General features: G+C 41.0%; 1 protein-coding gene across 1 annotated transcript in view; it reads left to right on the top strand.

Annotated features, from left to right (window-relative positions):
• Positions 1 to 1,731: 1,731 nt before the first annotated feature.
• The window catches only part of slc7a8a (solute carrier family 7 member 8a), a 25,027-nt gene continuing 7,613 nt past the window's right edge, over positions 1,732 to 19,145 (top strand). The window contains exons 1-3 of the mRNA XM_086196657.1: positions 1,732 to 2,670; positions 9,913 to 10,117; positions 14,017 to 14,168. Of these exons, the coding sequence (XP_086052783.1) occupies positions 2,535 to 2,670; positions 9,913 to 10,117; positions 14,017 to 14,168 (493 nt within the window). The 5' untranslated portion in view covers positions 1,732 to 2,534. The remainder of the gene's footprint in view (positions 2,671 to 9,912; positions 10,118 to 14,016; positions 14,169 to 19,145) is intronic.

The raw sequence follows: 19,145 nt of genomic DNA, 5'->3' as shown, positions 1-19,145 counted from the left end.
AATTTTGCCTCTTATTTGCCTTATAAGTATCTTGATATAACTTCTTTATCTCACTTTTTCATGCTCTCTAATGAAAGTGAAGCGTCCCATTTCCTAAAGCCATTATTTTGTCATTATTTAATCAGCGCTCTGATCATGATGTAATTCCGACTGATCTAATCATGTGGCTATTGTGTTTGATCATCAATCAGAATACGATTAATAAGCAGTAACTGATCACTGATTCTGATCTTTTTGATCAAAAATATGGGGGAGCTCAAACGTGTTTTTCTTCATTTCAGACAATAAACTTCTCTAAACTCTGGTCACCACAATTTAAAGACCAAAACAGCAGAAATAAGTCCAACGCTTTATCTAACCTTGTCGTTTGGATTAATAATACTGGAAAGATCTGCTTTTAAGACACATTGCAGCTTCTCCAACTGATTACAATTAATTATTGACTTACAGATGGAAACAGTGTATTTCAGGCTAATGTGGCTACCAGTTAGCTCTCCGTAACGAATATAGATAGATTAACCCTGGCGCTCTGCTGTACTTCCTTTTTACGGAGGATCGTATTCACAGTGGCGCAAGAACGCTCGACAAAAGTTCCCAAAGGTTACGAACCACTGCACAGGAGCTGTGTGATGCTCCGAACTACGCAGTAAAACTGCAGCTCAACTTTGAACACGCGTTTAGGTTTAATTAGAGGGAATCTTTTCGCCTCATGGCACAAGATTCCAAAAGGCCGCCGTAGTCACTCACTCTCCGTTTATGGATTTTGGACGCGAGTAAAATGTCAACAAACTGGCTGTAGCACTGAAGAATGTCTTCCTGCTCTATTCAATTTGTGCATTTCAGCCATTTTTTTTAACACAGTAAAAATCAACTTTCTCAATTCTTTGGGAAGGTTAAAAGAATTTAGGTCAGAGGTGGTAAAGGAAACTAAGCGAGGCCAACGTGGCACAAGCACTCCAGTGGGATTTTGTTGACCTTGTTGTTCTGTCCACTCAGCATCTCATTTTTGCAGAGATTAGTTCGCGAGGTTGTGTAACTCCGGCCTTTTGTTCCTGCAGGTTATCATGAATCGCTTCAGGAAGACTCTCAGGTGAAGTGTAAAAGTCAAGGAGATGCTAATGAAGCAAAAAAAAAAAAAAAAAAAGCAAGCCGGAACTTCAGTTGACAAAGAAACGCTTGGAATTGGGGGGGGGGAGTTTTACCACATGTAGCGAACATTAAAAGCCTTGTTAACTTGAATCCACATCCTGGAGATAATTCCAGAGAAAACAATGAGTAGCATATCCGTAGCACAAGTATGAAAAGCAGTGAGTAAACATTTACATTTCTCGAAATTTTTACAATTTATTTTCTACATTTATTTATTTAGGAATGACACTTCACCAAAGGCACATGTGCCCCGTAGCACTTCAACTGCCACTAAGCACCAGCACGAGGAGGAGTGATGTTACAGTGCAAGGAGGTCTAAATTTAGACTCCTGCTGCACCTTGAATAATAAGTGTGAATGGGTGAGACAGACAGAGAGAGAGAGAGAGAGAGACAGAGACAGAGACAAAGAGAGAGACAGAGAGAGAGACAGACAGAGAGGAAGTGACAACAAGAGAGAGGACAGGAAATGAATTCTTTTTCACCATAAGCTGCCTGTGAGGGAAGTACCTCTGGGTGCAGCAGAAGAGAATTTAGAGGAACAGCTGATGGATGTAAAAAGCAAGAGAGAGAAAGAGAGAGAGAGAGAGAGAGAGAGAGAGAGGGAGGGAGGGACGGTCCTGGAGAAGCTGGGGACGGAAAACAAATCCAGTTTCGAAGACGGTGGGTGAGTCAGAAAGAGGGCGGTGCTACGTCCTCATATGAAGGACAACATGTATATGTACTTCTTATTCAAAGTGCTGCAGCAGGACGGATGTTCCTGAAGCAGAGCTCAACTACTTGAAAAAAAGACGTTTCTTGGTTTGTTTGGGTTCTTTTTTTCTTTTCTCTTCGTTTTTTTTTTTTTGCGCAAGTGGATCATCCTGTGACGCGCGCGGAGAGGATGCTTTTGTCTCCTCTCCTCACACCTGGAACTAGGAAACTATAAGAGCCATTTTTTGTTTTAGAATTTAAAACAAAACAAAGCAACAACCAAAAAAATAAAAGGGGCGCAAACTGAAGTTATTTCTGCGCTATGTTATTGGATTAGGCGCATTTCTCTGCCCGGATTTGGCGCGCGTTAAAGTGGCACATCACCACCATCACCACCACCTGTGACACAGAACAGAAGGCACCGCCAACTCCTGAGCTCCACCCTAAGACCGCTCACGAGATTTCGGTGGTATCATTTCTTCATACAAACCTCCATTGTCGCGGGTTGCTGACATCGAGATAATTCCTCATCAGATAAAAAGTGCAGCGAACTGAAGTTTTTTTTTTTTTTTTTTTTTTTTAAATACACAAAAAGTGCTGCGCCTGAGGTGGTGGTGGTGGTGGAGGAGGAGGGGGGAAAGAAAAGGAGACAATCCCTAACCAAAAAGCCGGGTAGACAACTGCATCCGAAAAGATGACGGACGGTCCGAGACAACGAGGCAGCGGTGCCAAGGATGCTGCTGCTGCTGCTGACGGCGGGCAGGAGTCCGGAGGAGGAGTCGCGCTCAAGAAGGAGATCGGGCTTGTGAGCGCCTGCGGTATTATTGTTGGTAAGTGTGTGTCACTATCGTCAACTTCATAACGGTGTATGTGTGTGTGTGTGATCGTTCTAACCACACAGGACAAAGTTTCCCCAGCTCACATGCACCGCGTAACGTGACAATGTTTGAGCTGCTACATGATAACAAAACGGGTAAAGAAAGAGTGCAGAATGAGTGAATTAAATAAAATCCTGTGTGAAGTGATACAGTAAAGCACAGCACACACGAGGTAGTACACTCTAGTATAGTGTGACGCAATACTTGAGAATATAACATGATATGATGCAATATGCTGTGATGTACAGAAGAAGTAATGTGGTAGTAAACTTACTGCTTGTAATATATATGATACAGTGTCACATGGTTGTTACAATAAGATATAAGTTGACATAATACACTATATGTGGTGATATGATACAATATGCAACTGTAGGATATTTTGTCATGATACATGTAACAATATTATGTTACATTGTGATACAATACAATATTGTAGTATATAGGGTTACTATATTATGTTACAATTTGATACGATACAATATTGTAGTATATAGGGTTACAATATTATGTTACAATGTGATATGATACAATATTGTAGTATATGTTACAATATTATGTTACAATACGATATGATACAATATTGTTGTATATAGGGTTACAATATTATGTTACAATATGATACGATACAATACTGTAGTATATGTTACAATATTACATTACGATACGATATGATACAATATTGTAGTATATAGGGTTACAATATTATGTTACGATATGATACGATACAATATTGTAGTATATAGGGTTACAATATTATGTTACAATGTGATATGATACAATATTGTAGTATATGTTACAATATTACGTTACAATACGATATGATACAATATTGTAGTATATAGGGTTACAATATTATGTTACGATATGATACGATACAATATTGTAGTATATAGGGTTACAATATTATGTTACAATGTGATACGATACAATACTGTAGTATATGTTACAATATTACATTACGATACGATATGATACAATATTGTCGTATATAGGGTTACAATATTATGTTACAATATGATACGATACAATACTGTAGTATATGTTACAATATTACATTACGATACGATATGATACAATATTGTAGTATATGTTACAGTATTATGTTACAATATGAAACAACACATGACCATACAGTAGTCTTTTTCTAAAGGTCCTTCTGCCTATACTGTACATGAGTACCCCCCCCCCCCCTACACACACACACACAAGCTGATGATAGCATGTGCTACTACCACGCTTCTGCCCTTCTATTCAAACTGAAGCGGTTCTCCGTCTGTCCGTCCTGCCGCTCTCAGGGTCTTTCTTCACGTCACGGACCGTGATGTCATCACCCTCGCTCTTCTCTACTCCACAGAGAATTCACCCACTCACGGCCTGTTGTAGTCACATGACTTACTCACTCCCAGATGACCAGCTGCTTGTGTTTGTCACTTACTTTCAATCTTTTCATTCAAAATCATTGATCCTATTAGCATAGCGGCAGCTAAAAAGGCCAGTCAAGGACAGCGAGGGCGGCCATTTTTATTCCACACGCATCGATAAAACCGCTGGAGACAAACAGATGCAAGCTGATCGATACCAAACACATGCAGGGATGAAACAGGTGGCCCAGGTGGTCTTTTTATTGACCTTGACAGGGAAAAGGGAAGGGAAGGTGGATGACTCATTCATCCATGCGTTTCCTAGGTAACAGGAGAAGGGGGGGGGGCATTGGAAAGACAAAAGGAGAAATTGGTTTGTGTTTTGTATCCTTCCTGGTTTCTATCACATCCTGGGAAGTTCAAGGATGTGATAGCGCAGTAGAAGCTTTGGTTATAAATTGCAAATATTTACTCTATAAAGTCAGATCAGGTGCTGGCATCATGTTTCCCTTCAGCCCTGCCCACAAAAGCACTTTTTTTTTTGGGGCCGTCTTCCATTCAATGGTCTCCGTGTTCAGAGCTTCTTTAAGCTGGTCATGCCACCTTAGAGTGGTGTTATGACCATCCAGACTTCACACACACACACACACACACACACACACACACACACACACACACACACACACACACCACACACACACACCTCTGCACAGTCACCAGACTTGTTCTTGGCCTCCATCTTTCTGTCCTTGACCAAGCTGAAGGTTCGTTCATTCCTCTGGAGCTTACGCTGTCATGTGCGAGAGAGAGAGAGAGAGAGAGAGAGAGAGAGAGAGAGAGAGAGAGAGACGTGAAGTCAGGTGACTGTTCTCAGGCGCCACTCCTCTGATCCTTCGCCGTGCCCTGCTGAGTTTCCATGAAAAGGGCTGAACACACAAGGACATCAAATGCTTTTATGGCCGATTGTACTGTACAGACATTTATTACACATCCAGGAAAATGCAAAGCAAAGAATTTGGATTACAAGTGAACTTTTGGCCACTTGGAAGACAACACCCCCCCCCCCCACCCCCCACCAACCAACACCACCCACCCCCGGCCGTGAAATGCTGTTTTATTAGCTTAGCCATGTCTGAGCTGGGCTTTTCCTCCGTTTTCACTCACATTCACCTTTCATGAATTATTTAGTTTAATTTGATCACGTAACATTACGGAAGGAGTGATCGACCATCATTGGCGGGAATATTGATGAACCTTTTAGCTGTGATTGATGAGTCTTTCAGTCTAATTACATTTAGTCTGTCTCTCAGATACTCCAGCGTTACAGGGATACACATCGGGCTGCTCGTGTGTGTGTGTGTGTGTGAGTGTGTGAGTGCGTGTTTGTAAGGCTCTGGCTGAGGGCCAAACCACAGGTTGCCTCAGCTTGGTGGCTGTTTGAACAGGGATTTAATGCTGGGAGGAAATACAGGGACTAATCTTACTGGGCTTTATAATGGCTGATTAGGGTTATACCACAATGCTGCAATACACACACACACACACACACACACACACACACACACACACACACACACACACACACACACACACACACACTGTTTGGCTGGGGCCTCCAATCATGTGTCATGGTGGTCCGAACAAACAACTCAACAGCTCATTGCTCCCGATCATTTTTCGATCTTATTATATCTGAAAGCGTCTGTCCAAGGAAATCCGTTTTTGCTTTTTGTTCATCAATTAAACATTATTTGGTTTTGCAGCAAGCATTTGCAGTATTCTAAGCCTCCAGTACTGTATTTTAAATCAACGCTTGACGCTAAATGTTTATTTTGGCTTACAGGTACTCGCAAATATGTGTCTTGAGCTCAGAAACATTCGCGTGTTTCCTCCTCACTTCTTCATGACTCTAGAATGCAGAAAGAGACGGTCACATATATTCAGCTAATGATGCTCCTAGCAAACGACGGCTAACAACAGCGACGCAGTCCTATAACCTCCGCTTACAATCTCTCAAACTCTTTGTCTGCTTTATCCAGGCGTGTGCTCCGTGATCCACAAACACTTTGACGTGAGCTAAACTCACAATGGTGCTGGTTTGTTTGTTGCAATACGATTTGGTTTGTTTGTTTTTTTTAATTAAAGTATAAGTATTTTGGGATAACTTAGCCTAAGTCTGTATAAAGATGTGTATTGTAACGTACAATGACCTTGAGAGTTTGTAAATAATCATTTTTGGATAGTTTTGCTGTTGTGGGCCATCATTCGCTGTTAGCTTCAAGCTAAATACACGTAGCCGGCTCTTCCCGCATTCTTGAGTCAGAAAGAAGCGATGCGGGGGGGGGGGGACACACAACATTGTGATCTCTAGTCACCTATTTGTGTGTACTTGAAAAGCAAAATATACGTTTTGGGTGAAGTATCACTCCAAGCAAAAAAAAAAAATTCAACAATAATATTTATCTACAGGCAAATAATGTGAAAAAGCTAATTCAAGTGAAGCTAAAAAGAAATGCAATTAAAATCTGTGTTTATCTCGTCTTAAAGACTTTACTTAAATCGTACCGTAAAGCAACCAAAGAGGGATGTAAAAACCGCACAAAAGTACTAAGATTGGAGTTCAAGCACCGGTCTGAGAGTTAGAAGAGAGCACGTCTGAGCTCAAGCCTCAGCCTTTATGGAACAACAACCCAGTAACGATGAAGGATCTCTAAATATCCAATAATAGACGACTAGAAGCCTGCTGAGTTTTAATTAAAAAAAAGAGGAAGAAGAAGAAAAGAAGATTTCCTTCCTTGAAACATAAAACACAGATAGAAGTTTTCAAACTCAGAGAGGAAAAGAAGCAGAGTTGTAAAAACAAAAAAGAAGAAAAAAAAAAGAAGAAGTTCAGTTCCTCTTTGGGTTACTCGGAGGAACCACGCGTCAGCATGCCTCTCCCGCTCGCACGCACCCGTGTACATGACATGCCAGCGTGCACATTTTGGAACGCTTATAAAAGCGCACAAAGTCAAATTAGGACCCTGGCGGAACCATTACATACCTCTAATTTCCAACGTTCTGTAAGTGAAATTAAATGCAACAAAAACATCCACAGTAACGAAATAAAACAACACCCAAAAGCGCTGAGGCAATGCCTGACTTTTCTTTTTTTGTTGTTTGTTGTTGAGGAGGTCAAAGGTCACGCTGCTACCATAAAGATGTCAGCACAATCAGAGAGGAGATGGTTTGATTCTTGCCTCTTTTTTTCGTTCTTTTTTTTTTTTTTTTTTACCCTTTTACCTGCAGCTGGAGTTATATAAGGGTGCGGCTGTCTTCAACGCTCAAACATGATCCATGTGGAATCTGTTAAAGTTAGCATGCTTTTATTTAGCGCACAGTCGGCATGACGCCACTATAGATTTAGCTGCACTATTTCAGGTTTAATGACAGTTTACTGGATGTTCTACGATGAACTTTTCCTCAATTGGTGCTCAAAGGGAGCTGGACTGTTAGAGTTTAAACACTGTTTTTGTCTACAAATTGTAAAAAACAAAAAACAAAAAAACAAAAAAGAATCATGCATTTTCCAAGAACCCAATTTGATGACTCCAATTTGCTCAGTTTCAAAGACAAAACTTGACAAAAAATGTGCTCAATAAACCAAGAAATTTTCACATTTCAACTCAGTTGAATTCTGTTTTATTCAGGTAGTGCCCAGGCGTACAGGTAATATGGCTTCCAAACGTTTTACAAACGTTAACATCAATTACAATTAATTTAGGAAAACAATTGTTCATTTCATAAGCGATGCGGCTGTTCCCTAATGGGAAAAAACATACAAATGGACTATTTATGGCTTTTTATGGAACATTCCTGTAATGCTTTACAATGAAGATTATTATTAATAGTAAATAGTTCATGCTTAGTTGTGTATAAGAGTGTTGAACAAGCATTAATGAATCCTTTATTAATGCTCTTTCTGATCCTTATTGTTCAGTAGGAAGCATGTACCACTTGAGTACCACTTGAGTACCACTTGAGTACCACTTGAGTACCACTTGACGACCATAAAAAAATCTGTAAAACAATAATTAGTTACATAGTAGTTAACTACTTAACTAAAGGTTATTGAACTAGTTAACTAGGGGTTAAATAAGCATTAATTAAGTACTGCTAACGGTTAAATAAGCATTAACTAACTGTCGCTAACATGTTGTAAAGTGTCATCAGTGTTTCAGTTGGAAAGGGAAATTCTTGAGAAAAAGTTCCCCAGAAAGTTCCCGAAAAAAGTAGAAAACGATATACTTCTTTCACATAAAATACTTTCTTTTAAAAATAATGTCACAAGAAAAGTCCTCAAAGAACACGAGCACTGGGGAAGGTGTTAATAAGAAATTAACTTAATAATTGACATGAGCTCGATATGTTGGTATTGACTAATGCCCAGCCCTCATATATTTAATAAATTTGCACTTGATTCACCGGAGAGCAGGAAAACTCCCGTCTATGAGGACAAAACTTTGAACCAGAACAGTAAATGCAAAGATAAAGATAGTCAATAAATAGCTTTTCACTTCCTGTCTTCTTCAAAAATATCCACATTTCATTCATCTGTCCAGGTAGAGCCATCCACCTTTGACTTTTGTACTCTAAAATGCCAGTCAGCGTATCATCCAGCCAGTTATGACTCAATACCGTCAACCTTTGCCCGGCTGCCTTTTTATTGGCCACCAGGTTCAAACCCAGCCAGTCTGAATGCGGTTGACCCAGTCAGCTGGATCTGACCGGGGACTCCCGACCTCTGACCCCTGCTTTGTCAGAGTGTCGCCGTAGACGGGCGAATGTGTCCGAAGCCTCATGCAACTTTCATCCTTAATCTCCTGTGTAAACTGCCTGGCACCCTGATGCTCATCGACTATGTCGGGGGGGGGGGGGATTATGCCCTCCACCAACCCCCTTTCTGCATCCACCTCTCATCCCTCCTCCTCCTCCTGTTCTGGTTGCACTCATTCACCTCACTCTGTTTCTTGTTCCCTCTCCCCGTCATCCCTGCTAAATCAGCAGATTACAGCTTCCCATTTCGCCTGATAGCCGGCCTGCTTCATCACCGCTCTAAGTGCCCCCCCTCCGCCCCGCTCACATTCTCATCATTTTTTTTCCTGCTCTTTTTCCTGTGCATATTGTCTGTTGAACAACAAATATTTCTGCCGCACGCTATGATGACTCATTGTGGGTACCGTGGAAACGCCCACAAACTCTCTTTCACAGTAAATCCACTCGATGTAATGTTACCTGACTTATTTGTGACGACAGAAAATAACTCAAGTAAAATCCCCATGACTGGAGGGAATAACAGTACTACTTACTGTGAGTACTTTCCTAACCATGCAGTTTTTAAAACATTTTTAAAAGGCTTCCATTGTAAAACAGCTCAAAGGTAATTTAACTGTAGATGAAAACAAACAAAATAATGAACCTGACATTTAAAACTCAGGGAAAGTCCTAAAAAAAGGGGCTCATAACCATTTTGAACTCGAGAAAATTTATTTTTTTGGGGGGGGGGGGTATTTTTTTCTGAGTACTCAAGTTCCCGCTTAAGTCTCATCATTGACTTTCCTGGATAAGTAGAAACACAAATGTCAAGAATAGAAGTATAGAAGAATAGAAGTAAGTGTAGATTTGTTGAAAATGTATCCAGGTCAAAGTCGGTCAGGTAAGTTGTTGAAGTAATATGACACTTTTAGACTCTTGTTTCCTATATTACCACAGGTCCTCTCAACAGTAGTACCACAACCTCTTTTTGGGTCTGAACTGAAACCTGACACGTGCCTCTGTCTCTCTCCCATAGGTAACATTATCGGCTCAGGTATCTTCGTCAGTCCAAAGGGAGTGATGGAGAACGCCAGCTCTGTGGGCGTGGCCTTGATCGTCTGGATCATCACTGGTCTCATCACTGCCGTCGGGGCGCTATGCTACGCTGAGCTGGGCGTTACCATTCCCAAGTCGGGGGGAGACTACGCCTACGTCAAGGATATCTTTGGAGGATTGGCTGGGTGAGCAAACAAGAACTTTACACTTCAGAAACTTAAAAAAACAAAACAAAACAAAAAAAACCCCATTCAGCTCAATGATGTAATTTTTTCAAAATTTTTACTAAATAAATTCATAAATGGAGTCAATGTTAAATATTTTGAGTGATTATTTCGCTGCAAAGTGAAAGAACCACTCGTAAAAATAAGTTTGCTTTTATTTCTATTTTACCTTCCACTTTTATCAATTGATAAATACTCTTACACTTTAATATTTAAGGATAAACAATTGATGTGAGACACTAAGTTTGAGTCGGTCAAATGTCTGTTGTATGAGCCGGTTTCCCAGAACAACAATGCCAGTTAATTTAAACAGGATTGAACGTACCAACATGTCTAGATCCCTGTCTTTATGGACGAGCCAGCGAATGTGGGTCAGATATCTTAATCTAAAGCAGGGGGTCCTCAGCTTTTATTTAATAAAATAATGTTAAACCAAGAGGCTCACGTATCAGTATAACCAGAGGTAGAACATAAAGCTACTGTGGGGGATTTTATTGTGGTTGGTTTTGAAGTCAAAGCATACATCCTTCTTCCGTTCATTCATGAATGGCAACCGATAGCTTACGGCTAACAGGACAGTAAATGCTTGGGAACAAAGCTAGGTTGGCTTCCCGGCAACACAATATCATTTGTTAGCATCTATTTCACACACTGTGCTTTTTTGTAAACACAGATTAGACCATTGTTGGTCTTTTTTTTTCTCCAACTATCACAAGGATACATATTATCAGGGTATTTTGGGAGAGGAATTCAAGCAGACAAAACAGCCATTGATTGTTTTTGTCACTTTGTACAGGAGCTATCAATACACATCAATGACATTTTTACTCCAGAGTCTTTGTTGTTCATTGCTTCAAATGCTTGGTTTGAAGTATCGGGCCGCGCCACTTCCCTCTGCCCTCCGTCTAGGATAAATATACCGCCTTCAAGGGCTGTTTGTTTTCGTTGTCCTGCCTCTTTTATCCCCGATGTGTGTGTAGGTGTGCGCTGGGGGATGCAGTTGTGTTTGCATGTGCGTAGTGGAGGAGTGAGGAAAATGTTTATCAGTACGTCACATAGTCACAGCTGGGCTACATACAGAAGAAGGGAAGAGTTAAACAGGAATGGACAAGGATTCTTGTACAAAGGCTCTTTGTGACTGGAAACATCTGTAGGGGAGTACAGTTGAATGACATTCATATTATTCAAAATGTGGCAGGTGCAGGTTGAACTATTATATTTTGTTAGCGCTGCTAGTCGAGTCAGATCCTTCAACTGAAGTAAAGCTTTGACTAGTTTAATTCCATTCCATTCTGAAGCAAAGTCTCTCAAAAATCCTCTAGATTTCTAGTAAATTGAACATACCCCCCCCCCCCCCCAAAAAAAATTGAACATATCCCCCCCAAAAATACCAAGAAAATCATTATTTGCAGCCTGGTTGAAAGACTAGACATAACTAAATAATACATATCATTACCAACAATATGAAATTATATATTTTGAACATATATCATTTATATATTATATAATTAGATTTGTCAAGTGCTAGCATCATTGCTAGTTTTAACCCGGTGTAAATGAACTTTCGTTCCGTCTGCGGTGTCAGGTGCGTAAGTCTGTTATTGAGGCTGTTTTGGCCCAACCTGGGTCACTGCGAATTTGCAACACTAAAAACCGCATGCCCCACGGACCAAGAAGAGGCTGGTCTTTAGTCAATGGTGTAATGAATTAGGCGTCATTTCAAGGGAGCACCATGCTTTTGCGCCTTCAACTGGTGCATGAGGATGTCCGTTAGTTCAGACAAGAACGCTCGCTTCTCACAAGTTTAAATGCAACCACCACTGAAAAAAACAACACGCCAAGTCCTGGTCCAACCTGGGTTTTAAAGGGAATGACACAAGGTTCTCTGATTGGTGTGATGTCACCAATGAAACACACCTATGAATAATTGGGTATCTAATGATGGCCTCTTGGCGTTCTGATTATGCGCCCTCTAAATACCAACATTTTTTCGATTTTGAAGCTCATTTGTGTGTATAGCTAACAAGAAGCTAAACGAGACTAGCTAAGTTTTGCGACGAAGTCGTGCGTACGTGTTGATCATCCATGAAGATGGACTTCTTGAATTATGCAACTCTCCTAAGCTTGACCACAGGCTATGGGTGGAAGGCACCCATGGCGATGCTAACATCTGGGTTTGCTGACAAAAATGTGTCATACCGTTGGAGTGCTTAATACAGCACCAGGAAAAAGTGAAGGGTTGCTGAGATGGGAAAACAGGTCATGAACAAAGTAGACTGTCTGCTACTTCCCCTTCTCCCTTGAATGCATTATACAGAAGGGCCACTTTCAGTATGTTGTTAATTATTGATAGATTAACCTGCAAGCTCTATTTTATTGTGGTCATGGTAGGGTATGTTACACCACTGTGCTTGTGCAAAGTACTACACAAGGACTCCTATGTAGGGTTAACTGGTTTAATCGACAAGTGTATCATAAAAGTTGGAGTTATTATATTGAATCATATAATGTTGAGTAAAAGAAAAATTCACACAAGTCCTTTAAGAGTCAGAGTTGGAAAATGATTTCCCTGATACTACAAGCAGGAAAAGCCAGTCGTTGAAGCTTTTTACATTAAATGCACACACATTCCAGTAAGGCAAAATCCTGTTAATGCAGTCAGGTGAAATGATCCCTCTATAAGCCTTGGCTAAATCCAAATTCTCCCCCTCCCCTTTGACATTTTAACTCAGGGTCCTATCCTGGCGTCCACCCCTGCTTTATACATCTGTGAGTCTAGCCAACTGTAAGCTAACACTATAGTTTGAGTGGTACTTTAACAAAGATGCTAACCAGACTTTTTTAGTTTTTAAATCAAATTTTTGGTCTCGAGTCTAAGTCATGTCCTTGAGGGGCAAGTTCATGTCATTTTCCCCTCTTCCTCTAAATTTAGTAGCTATGCTAATTCCCCCAAATATATCTTTTTATTGAATTAATCTTAGTCAGCAGGGTGTGGCACAGGAACATGGATGAATTATATCCGTAACGGCAAACCCAGAGGTGGAAACATTCATCTTTTAAAAATATGAATCCTTTTCCTCTACTATGATAGCAGCAAAGCTAGTACCAAGCTAGCCACTGCAGCTGAGCTAACGTGCTAATTTCAACATTGGCTTTCAGATTACATGTGACTGACCTCTTCAGAAGTGCTTGGGGTTGCCTGATAACGTCTGATGTGGTCGAATTTTCATGGTATTTTTTATCAAATGGCAGGTTGTTGTTGTTTTTTTTGCTTTAATTTTGGCAAGTTTTGACACCGTAGCATCTGCGCGCTGTGGTTTTACTGCTGCTGTAGCTCAGCTGTCACACGCAGAACAATCAAATAGTTCCTTATTGTGAAGACAACATTAAATATTCACAATCCCCAAAGTCTGTGTACAATTCAAGTCTCAGGTCACATGTATGTGTAACTTAAATGCCTCAAACTGAGGTCCCCATCTGTGACTCATTCATTGATCCCTTTATTCACTCCCTGATGTCACAGGTGGTTTTAATGACGGTTTCAGAGAGAAAATAAGTCAAAGAGAAACATGAATCATTCATGATCAGAAACCAAATGTTGGGTTTTTTTTACAGACAGGACTCTCACCATTAAAAGGCTGAGATGAGTCACCTCAGAAAACTAGCTTTGGCATCAAAGTAGTCAAACCTTACACCCAGTGTGGTGTGAGCCTTCCTGTTTCCATACCATACTTTATCTCATGACCTGCAAGGTATTTCTGTAATCCGATGTAATTTTTCTGACTCATTTCACAAAATCAAAAGGAAGATTTGTACTTTTCCTATTTTTTTTTAAACAAAACCCCTCCCTTTCCTTTCAGGTTCCTGCGTCTATGGATCGCCGTGCTGGTGATCTACCCCACCAACCAGGCTGTGATTGCCTTGACGTTCTCCAACTACGTCCTGCAGCCCCTCTTCCCCACCTGCTTCCCACCAGAGAATGGCCTGCGCCTTCTGGCCGCCGTCTGCTTATGTGAGTGATGTGGTTTTGGGAAAGCATGTTTCCACGTCTGTGGACTGCTGCCAAAAAACATTTTGCAGAATTGAAGCATGCAGTCCACAACCTGACCTTATAGATGGTCTGACTCACCTTAGTTTAGTCAAATTTTAGCTGTCAGGGACGAGTAACTTTCAGAATCATGGAAATTGCTACAGCTCCCCTTTATGTTTTGTCTCTGTTTTTGTCGTATCAGCAGTGAGAGCGTCAGATGTGTTTCCCTGGAGGGGACCTGGTCCGTTGAACATTTGCCAGCTCAATATACTTAAGACAAAGCACACAACGGTCTGTGTGTCTTCTCAGCACAGTAACTTACGAGCAGACTTCCGAAAAAGAAAGACGTATTAAAGAAAACATATGTCATAAAAGAACTGAAAAAAAGAACTTAAGGAAAAGGTCAGGCATTCCCCAATCAATGTGCAACTGTAGTTATTTCATATGAAAATGGTGCTATAAACACTTGTGATCCTGTAGCCGTAGCTTAGTATGTTATCACCTCAACAAAAGCATATTTAGAAGGGCAGAAAACTTTTTCCCCCAGTCACGAATAGCAAACGAAAATAAGGTAAGTAGGAAAAGTAGTTCACCAGCCTTGTAAATTATATCAATATCATCATTTGGAACGATTCAACGCGATACCACTGACTGATAAAAGGAGGAGAAAAAGATTGATGCTAGCCTGAAGAAAAGGAGAAAAAAAGCTCTGTTGAGAGTACTTGTTGAAACAGGAAACACTGGAAAACTGTTCATAAAAGACAGCACTGTGAAAAGAAAAAGATGAAGTGGGAATATAGAGTATGGAATGACCAAATAAGTCATTCGCTGGATTGTTACTGGATATACTGTATATGGTTTGATTTATCCCTTTTAATGTCCGTACCCTCTTGTTTTCTGCAGTTTTCTTATTTTTAACGCCTCAGTCTGATGTAATTTCAGGGGGGAAAAAGAAGCAGTAAAGCAGCTAGAGTCGTGTACCGATGTGAAGAGAAACGGATAAATGTTGACACTGACACGTCAGCGGTTTGATTTGAATCCCTCATCAAACATAACACACTCTGGCCAAATACTACGTGCACACTTCAGACAGGGAGACAGTCACTGGGGATGAGTGTGTGCATTGTCCGTCAGTGTCTTTCCATTGAGCGAATTACATAATAAGGCTCTTATACCTGACTAAGTTTAAGCCACACAAACTTGTCTGTAGCCCACAATCACTAAATCGCAGGTCAGCTTTCACAGGTCAAAAGGGGAGAACAAAAACACGCATTTATTTAAGGTCTGTAGGGTTCAAATGGGAACTGGTTTTGTCGTGTCCCCTTAGGTGATGTTTGAAAACCAGAGCTGGGTGAACTGGAGCTGTCAGCCGTCAGTTGTTGTTGTTTTGGCTCTCCAGTAGAATCAGTTTAACCTACAACCCATTTTTTTGGGGGGGGGGGGGGGGGGGGGCTGTAGTCATTGTCTTGAAAGGTGTTGATATGTAGTGACATGCTGATCGCTGGCAGATGGGTGCAGTTGGCTGCAATGTTTGGCTCAACTACCCAAAGACATAAACACCCACAAACACATGCACTCAATGAACAGAGAAGCCAATACTTCCTTGCCTCTGCCAAACAAAACCCCGGCATTTATAGATTTGATGAGTCATTGATGTAGCTGAGTTAAGCCAGATTGTGACAGGACGTTTTGGCATACAGAACCCCCCAAAAGAAAACAAATTAAATGTCGAAAATAAGTAGGATTGTCCAATTATTTAAGGTCAGATTAATTTAACAGGAAAACACCTTACAGTCTTACAGTCGCACCCTAACGTGTGTCAGAGAGATAGTACCAGTGCGATAGAAAGGCAGGAAATAAGGTTATGAGGAATTTGACTGGAGTGCTGACGCTAAACGTTTGTATCTTTTGGGTGTTTGAACATTATGTAGGTCTGACGGGATAGCAGTCCTATAAAACCCCATCTTGTGCTCCATTTTGTAGCTCAAGTTGTCTTCTTTAAAATTCCTTGCAGATAATTGGTGGCTGTGCTCAATGTCAATACATTCAAGCCAGTGGGTCTTTAAATATGATATTTTGGTGGGAGATAAAACAGTGTTGGAAATGGCAACTCCAATTTTTCAGTTGCTAGTTAGCTTACTATTGCATCTTTCGAACTAGCAACCTTATGTATCTTGAAAGGCAGTTGGCTAACTAATGTATCTCCACTACCAGCTAACTAATGTATCTCGACAGCGAGCTAACTAATATATCGTGCTAGCCGGCTTACTAATGTATCTTGGCAGCATGCTAACGAATGTATCTTGCTTGCTAATTAACTCATGTATCTTGACAGGGAGCTGAATAACGAATGTAGCTTGCTGCCTGGCTGACTAAGGTATCTTCCTAGCTGGTTAACTAATTTATCTAAAAATGTGCTTAACTAATATATCTTGACGCCAGCTAATGAATTTATCTTGGGAGCAAGCTAACTTGGGTATCTTGCTAGCTGGCCAACAGATGTATCTTACTAGCTGGCTAACCAATGTATCTTAACCCCTTCAGCTAGTGACCAACCAGTGTCAAGCCTGCTTACATAGACTCAAGAACATAATATTTTTAGGAAAAGATGACCTACGGGATCAAAAAACAGTCATGTGTAGCCCCCCACAAAATAAAACAAAACAACTTCTCAAACAAACTGATAAAGGAAAGCCTCTTAAGTGTTAGCAACAGGCCTCTGTGCTCCCTGACGGCTTCACAGGATTTTTGTTTGTATTATTTAGATTGACCTACATTCCCTTGTGCTCGCCCCACTTCCATGAACACTATGGAGCAAAATGTGCTTACTTCTGTCAGGAACTTCTTGAAGTTTGCCCCATTGCTTAACTCAGCTCTGTTCGACTTGAACTGGCTGAGCCAGCAGTGTGATCTCATGTCTAATGTGTCCGTTGAAGAGATGTTGTCAGGCAGCTTTCAGTATAAGTATAATAGACATTTTATAGTTGTTTTGCTTTTGTTGGAGAGGAAAGTGGGTGAGAGGTTAGCCTTTTCCCTGAAAACTCTGATGTCATTCTTGTTGTTTTCAGGAGTGGCGTGTGAGTGTGTTTATCCGCCTGGGATTGCTGCCTAAATTTGGCTCTCGTTGAATGTATAGCAACACGTAGGATATAACCTTACTTCCAAATACAGCCACATCCTGATTTGGCGGCAATTAAAATCAACCACTAATCAGCCGCTGCCCGCTTTGGCATTCAAAAGGTATCCAAGGTGTACCGTTTCATAAGCAAAGCAAGAGGGATTCTCCCAGGGGTCTGTCTCTTCCTACAGATGGTGGAGGGCGAGGTCGTAACCTTGTGATGTTTTCCAGCAGACTTGTAGTGAGCTCAGCAAGTTCCACTCTAGCATACATAACATTTCGTTTTTGTATACTCAGCTTACAGGCAGCTGAGCAGCTAAAGAGTTCGGTGGTTCGAAGAATGCAGGTGTTTTAAGTTGGGGGGGGCACATGTTGTGACTAATGCAGCACAGTTTTCAAAGATTATTTTTTCCCTAAAACAACTTTGTTTACTGGTGGTTAAGAGGTTTAAGGAGTCTTTACTTGGAACAGCATGAGGATCAGTCATTTATATATTCTACCCGTGTGTGTGTGTGTGTGTGTGTGTGTGTGTGTAAAATACTTGAGCTTGCTGCCGTGTTACCTGGTTTCCTGTCACAACAACTCTGACTGTTGTGGTTCGTGTAATTCAGTCACCCAAGTTCTTCTTTCCCCTAAGCCACTTTCACTGAAAACCTGTGAACTTTTTCGTCTCTATAAATACACATCTATTGTGTGCACACGAGTGCGTGTCTCTTCGTGCGCATCTGTCCCCCGATTCCTCACTGTGACGGCTCAACTCGGGAGTTATTTAATGTGATGAAGTTAATCCTGCAGAGTCCAGCAGGCCTATTTTTTAATGGCACCCTGTTGGCCTGAACCCACTGGTCTGTTGTACGCAGCAGTTCTGCTCAAGTCCATTATCTCTGTCCATGTTAGGTGATTCTCAAGGGGAGGCGGTTTAGAAAGCATTTACAATTCTTCATAAATGCCATTTAGATGAAATTTAATACATAAAACCTGATTTAATGTGTGTAAAATTCTTTCCAGCGCAACAGATGCGCATCTTGTTTTATCCAACCAGTAAAACCCAAATTTGATATTCCTGTAATTAGGGCCTGAGCCAGTCCCTGGCGAAGACCCTATTATGTTTTGAAGTCACACTCGCCACTTCAAAAGTGAATTTGACCCCCTAAACATGCATGAAAACTCACCAAATTTGGTAAGCACATCGGGTGCGGCGAAAAATTCGATAATTAAAAAAAAAAGAGGCGCTCTACTCAATAGCGCCACCTACATACACAAAAAACCACGCCACAGACTGTAGGAATGTCCTACAGACATGGGACAAACACCATTGAACTCGTCTCATCAAGACGGATAAATCATACACTCACACCCCTGACCTAACTGTAACAGGATGTCCACAATTTGGACACGAATGTCTAATTTTGGACAATTTTGCGCCCCGAACAAAATCTATCTCCTCCTAAACCGTAAATGCCAGGTCTTCCAAACTTTCACACATTACTCTCCCAACTGTGCTGATTAAAAGTTGTTCAAGGTTAATATACTACGCGCTCGGTTTGGATTTTATGAGCCGTCAAAGTGGGGGAGACACTTTTCGCCTTACAATGGAAGTCTATGGGGAGAGCGTGTCCTCTCAGGGTACATACTCTCAAACAAATGCTTCTCACATCTACACCATACATTCCACAGCTTTTAAAAACACACCACTGTATTCCTGACAAAAATCCCTACAAAAATATGGTATTTTGTGTGACTTTTGACCAACGTATGCCAACTTATTCAGCTTTTACACACTACATTTCTCTTAATCCTCCACTCTCTCCACTCTAGCACAGATCAGACACAGTGCAGCG

The sequence above is a fragment of the Aulostomus chinensis genome, chromosome 24 (genome assembly GCF_037954235.1).
Source record: "Aulostomus chinensis isolate RoL2024-O1b breed Wild chromosome 24, RoL_Achi_v1.0, whole genome shotgun sequence".
Classification (NCBI taxonomy): Eukaryota; Metazoa; Chordata; class Actinopteri; order Syngnathiformes; family Aulostomidae; genus Aulostomus; species Aulostomus chinensis.
This window is presented reverse-complemented; position numbering and strand designations above follow the sequence as displayed.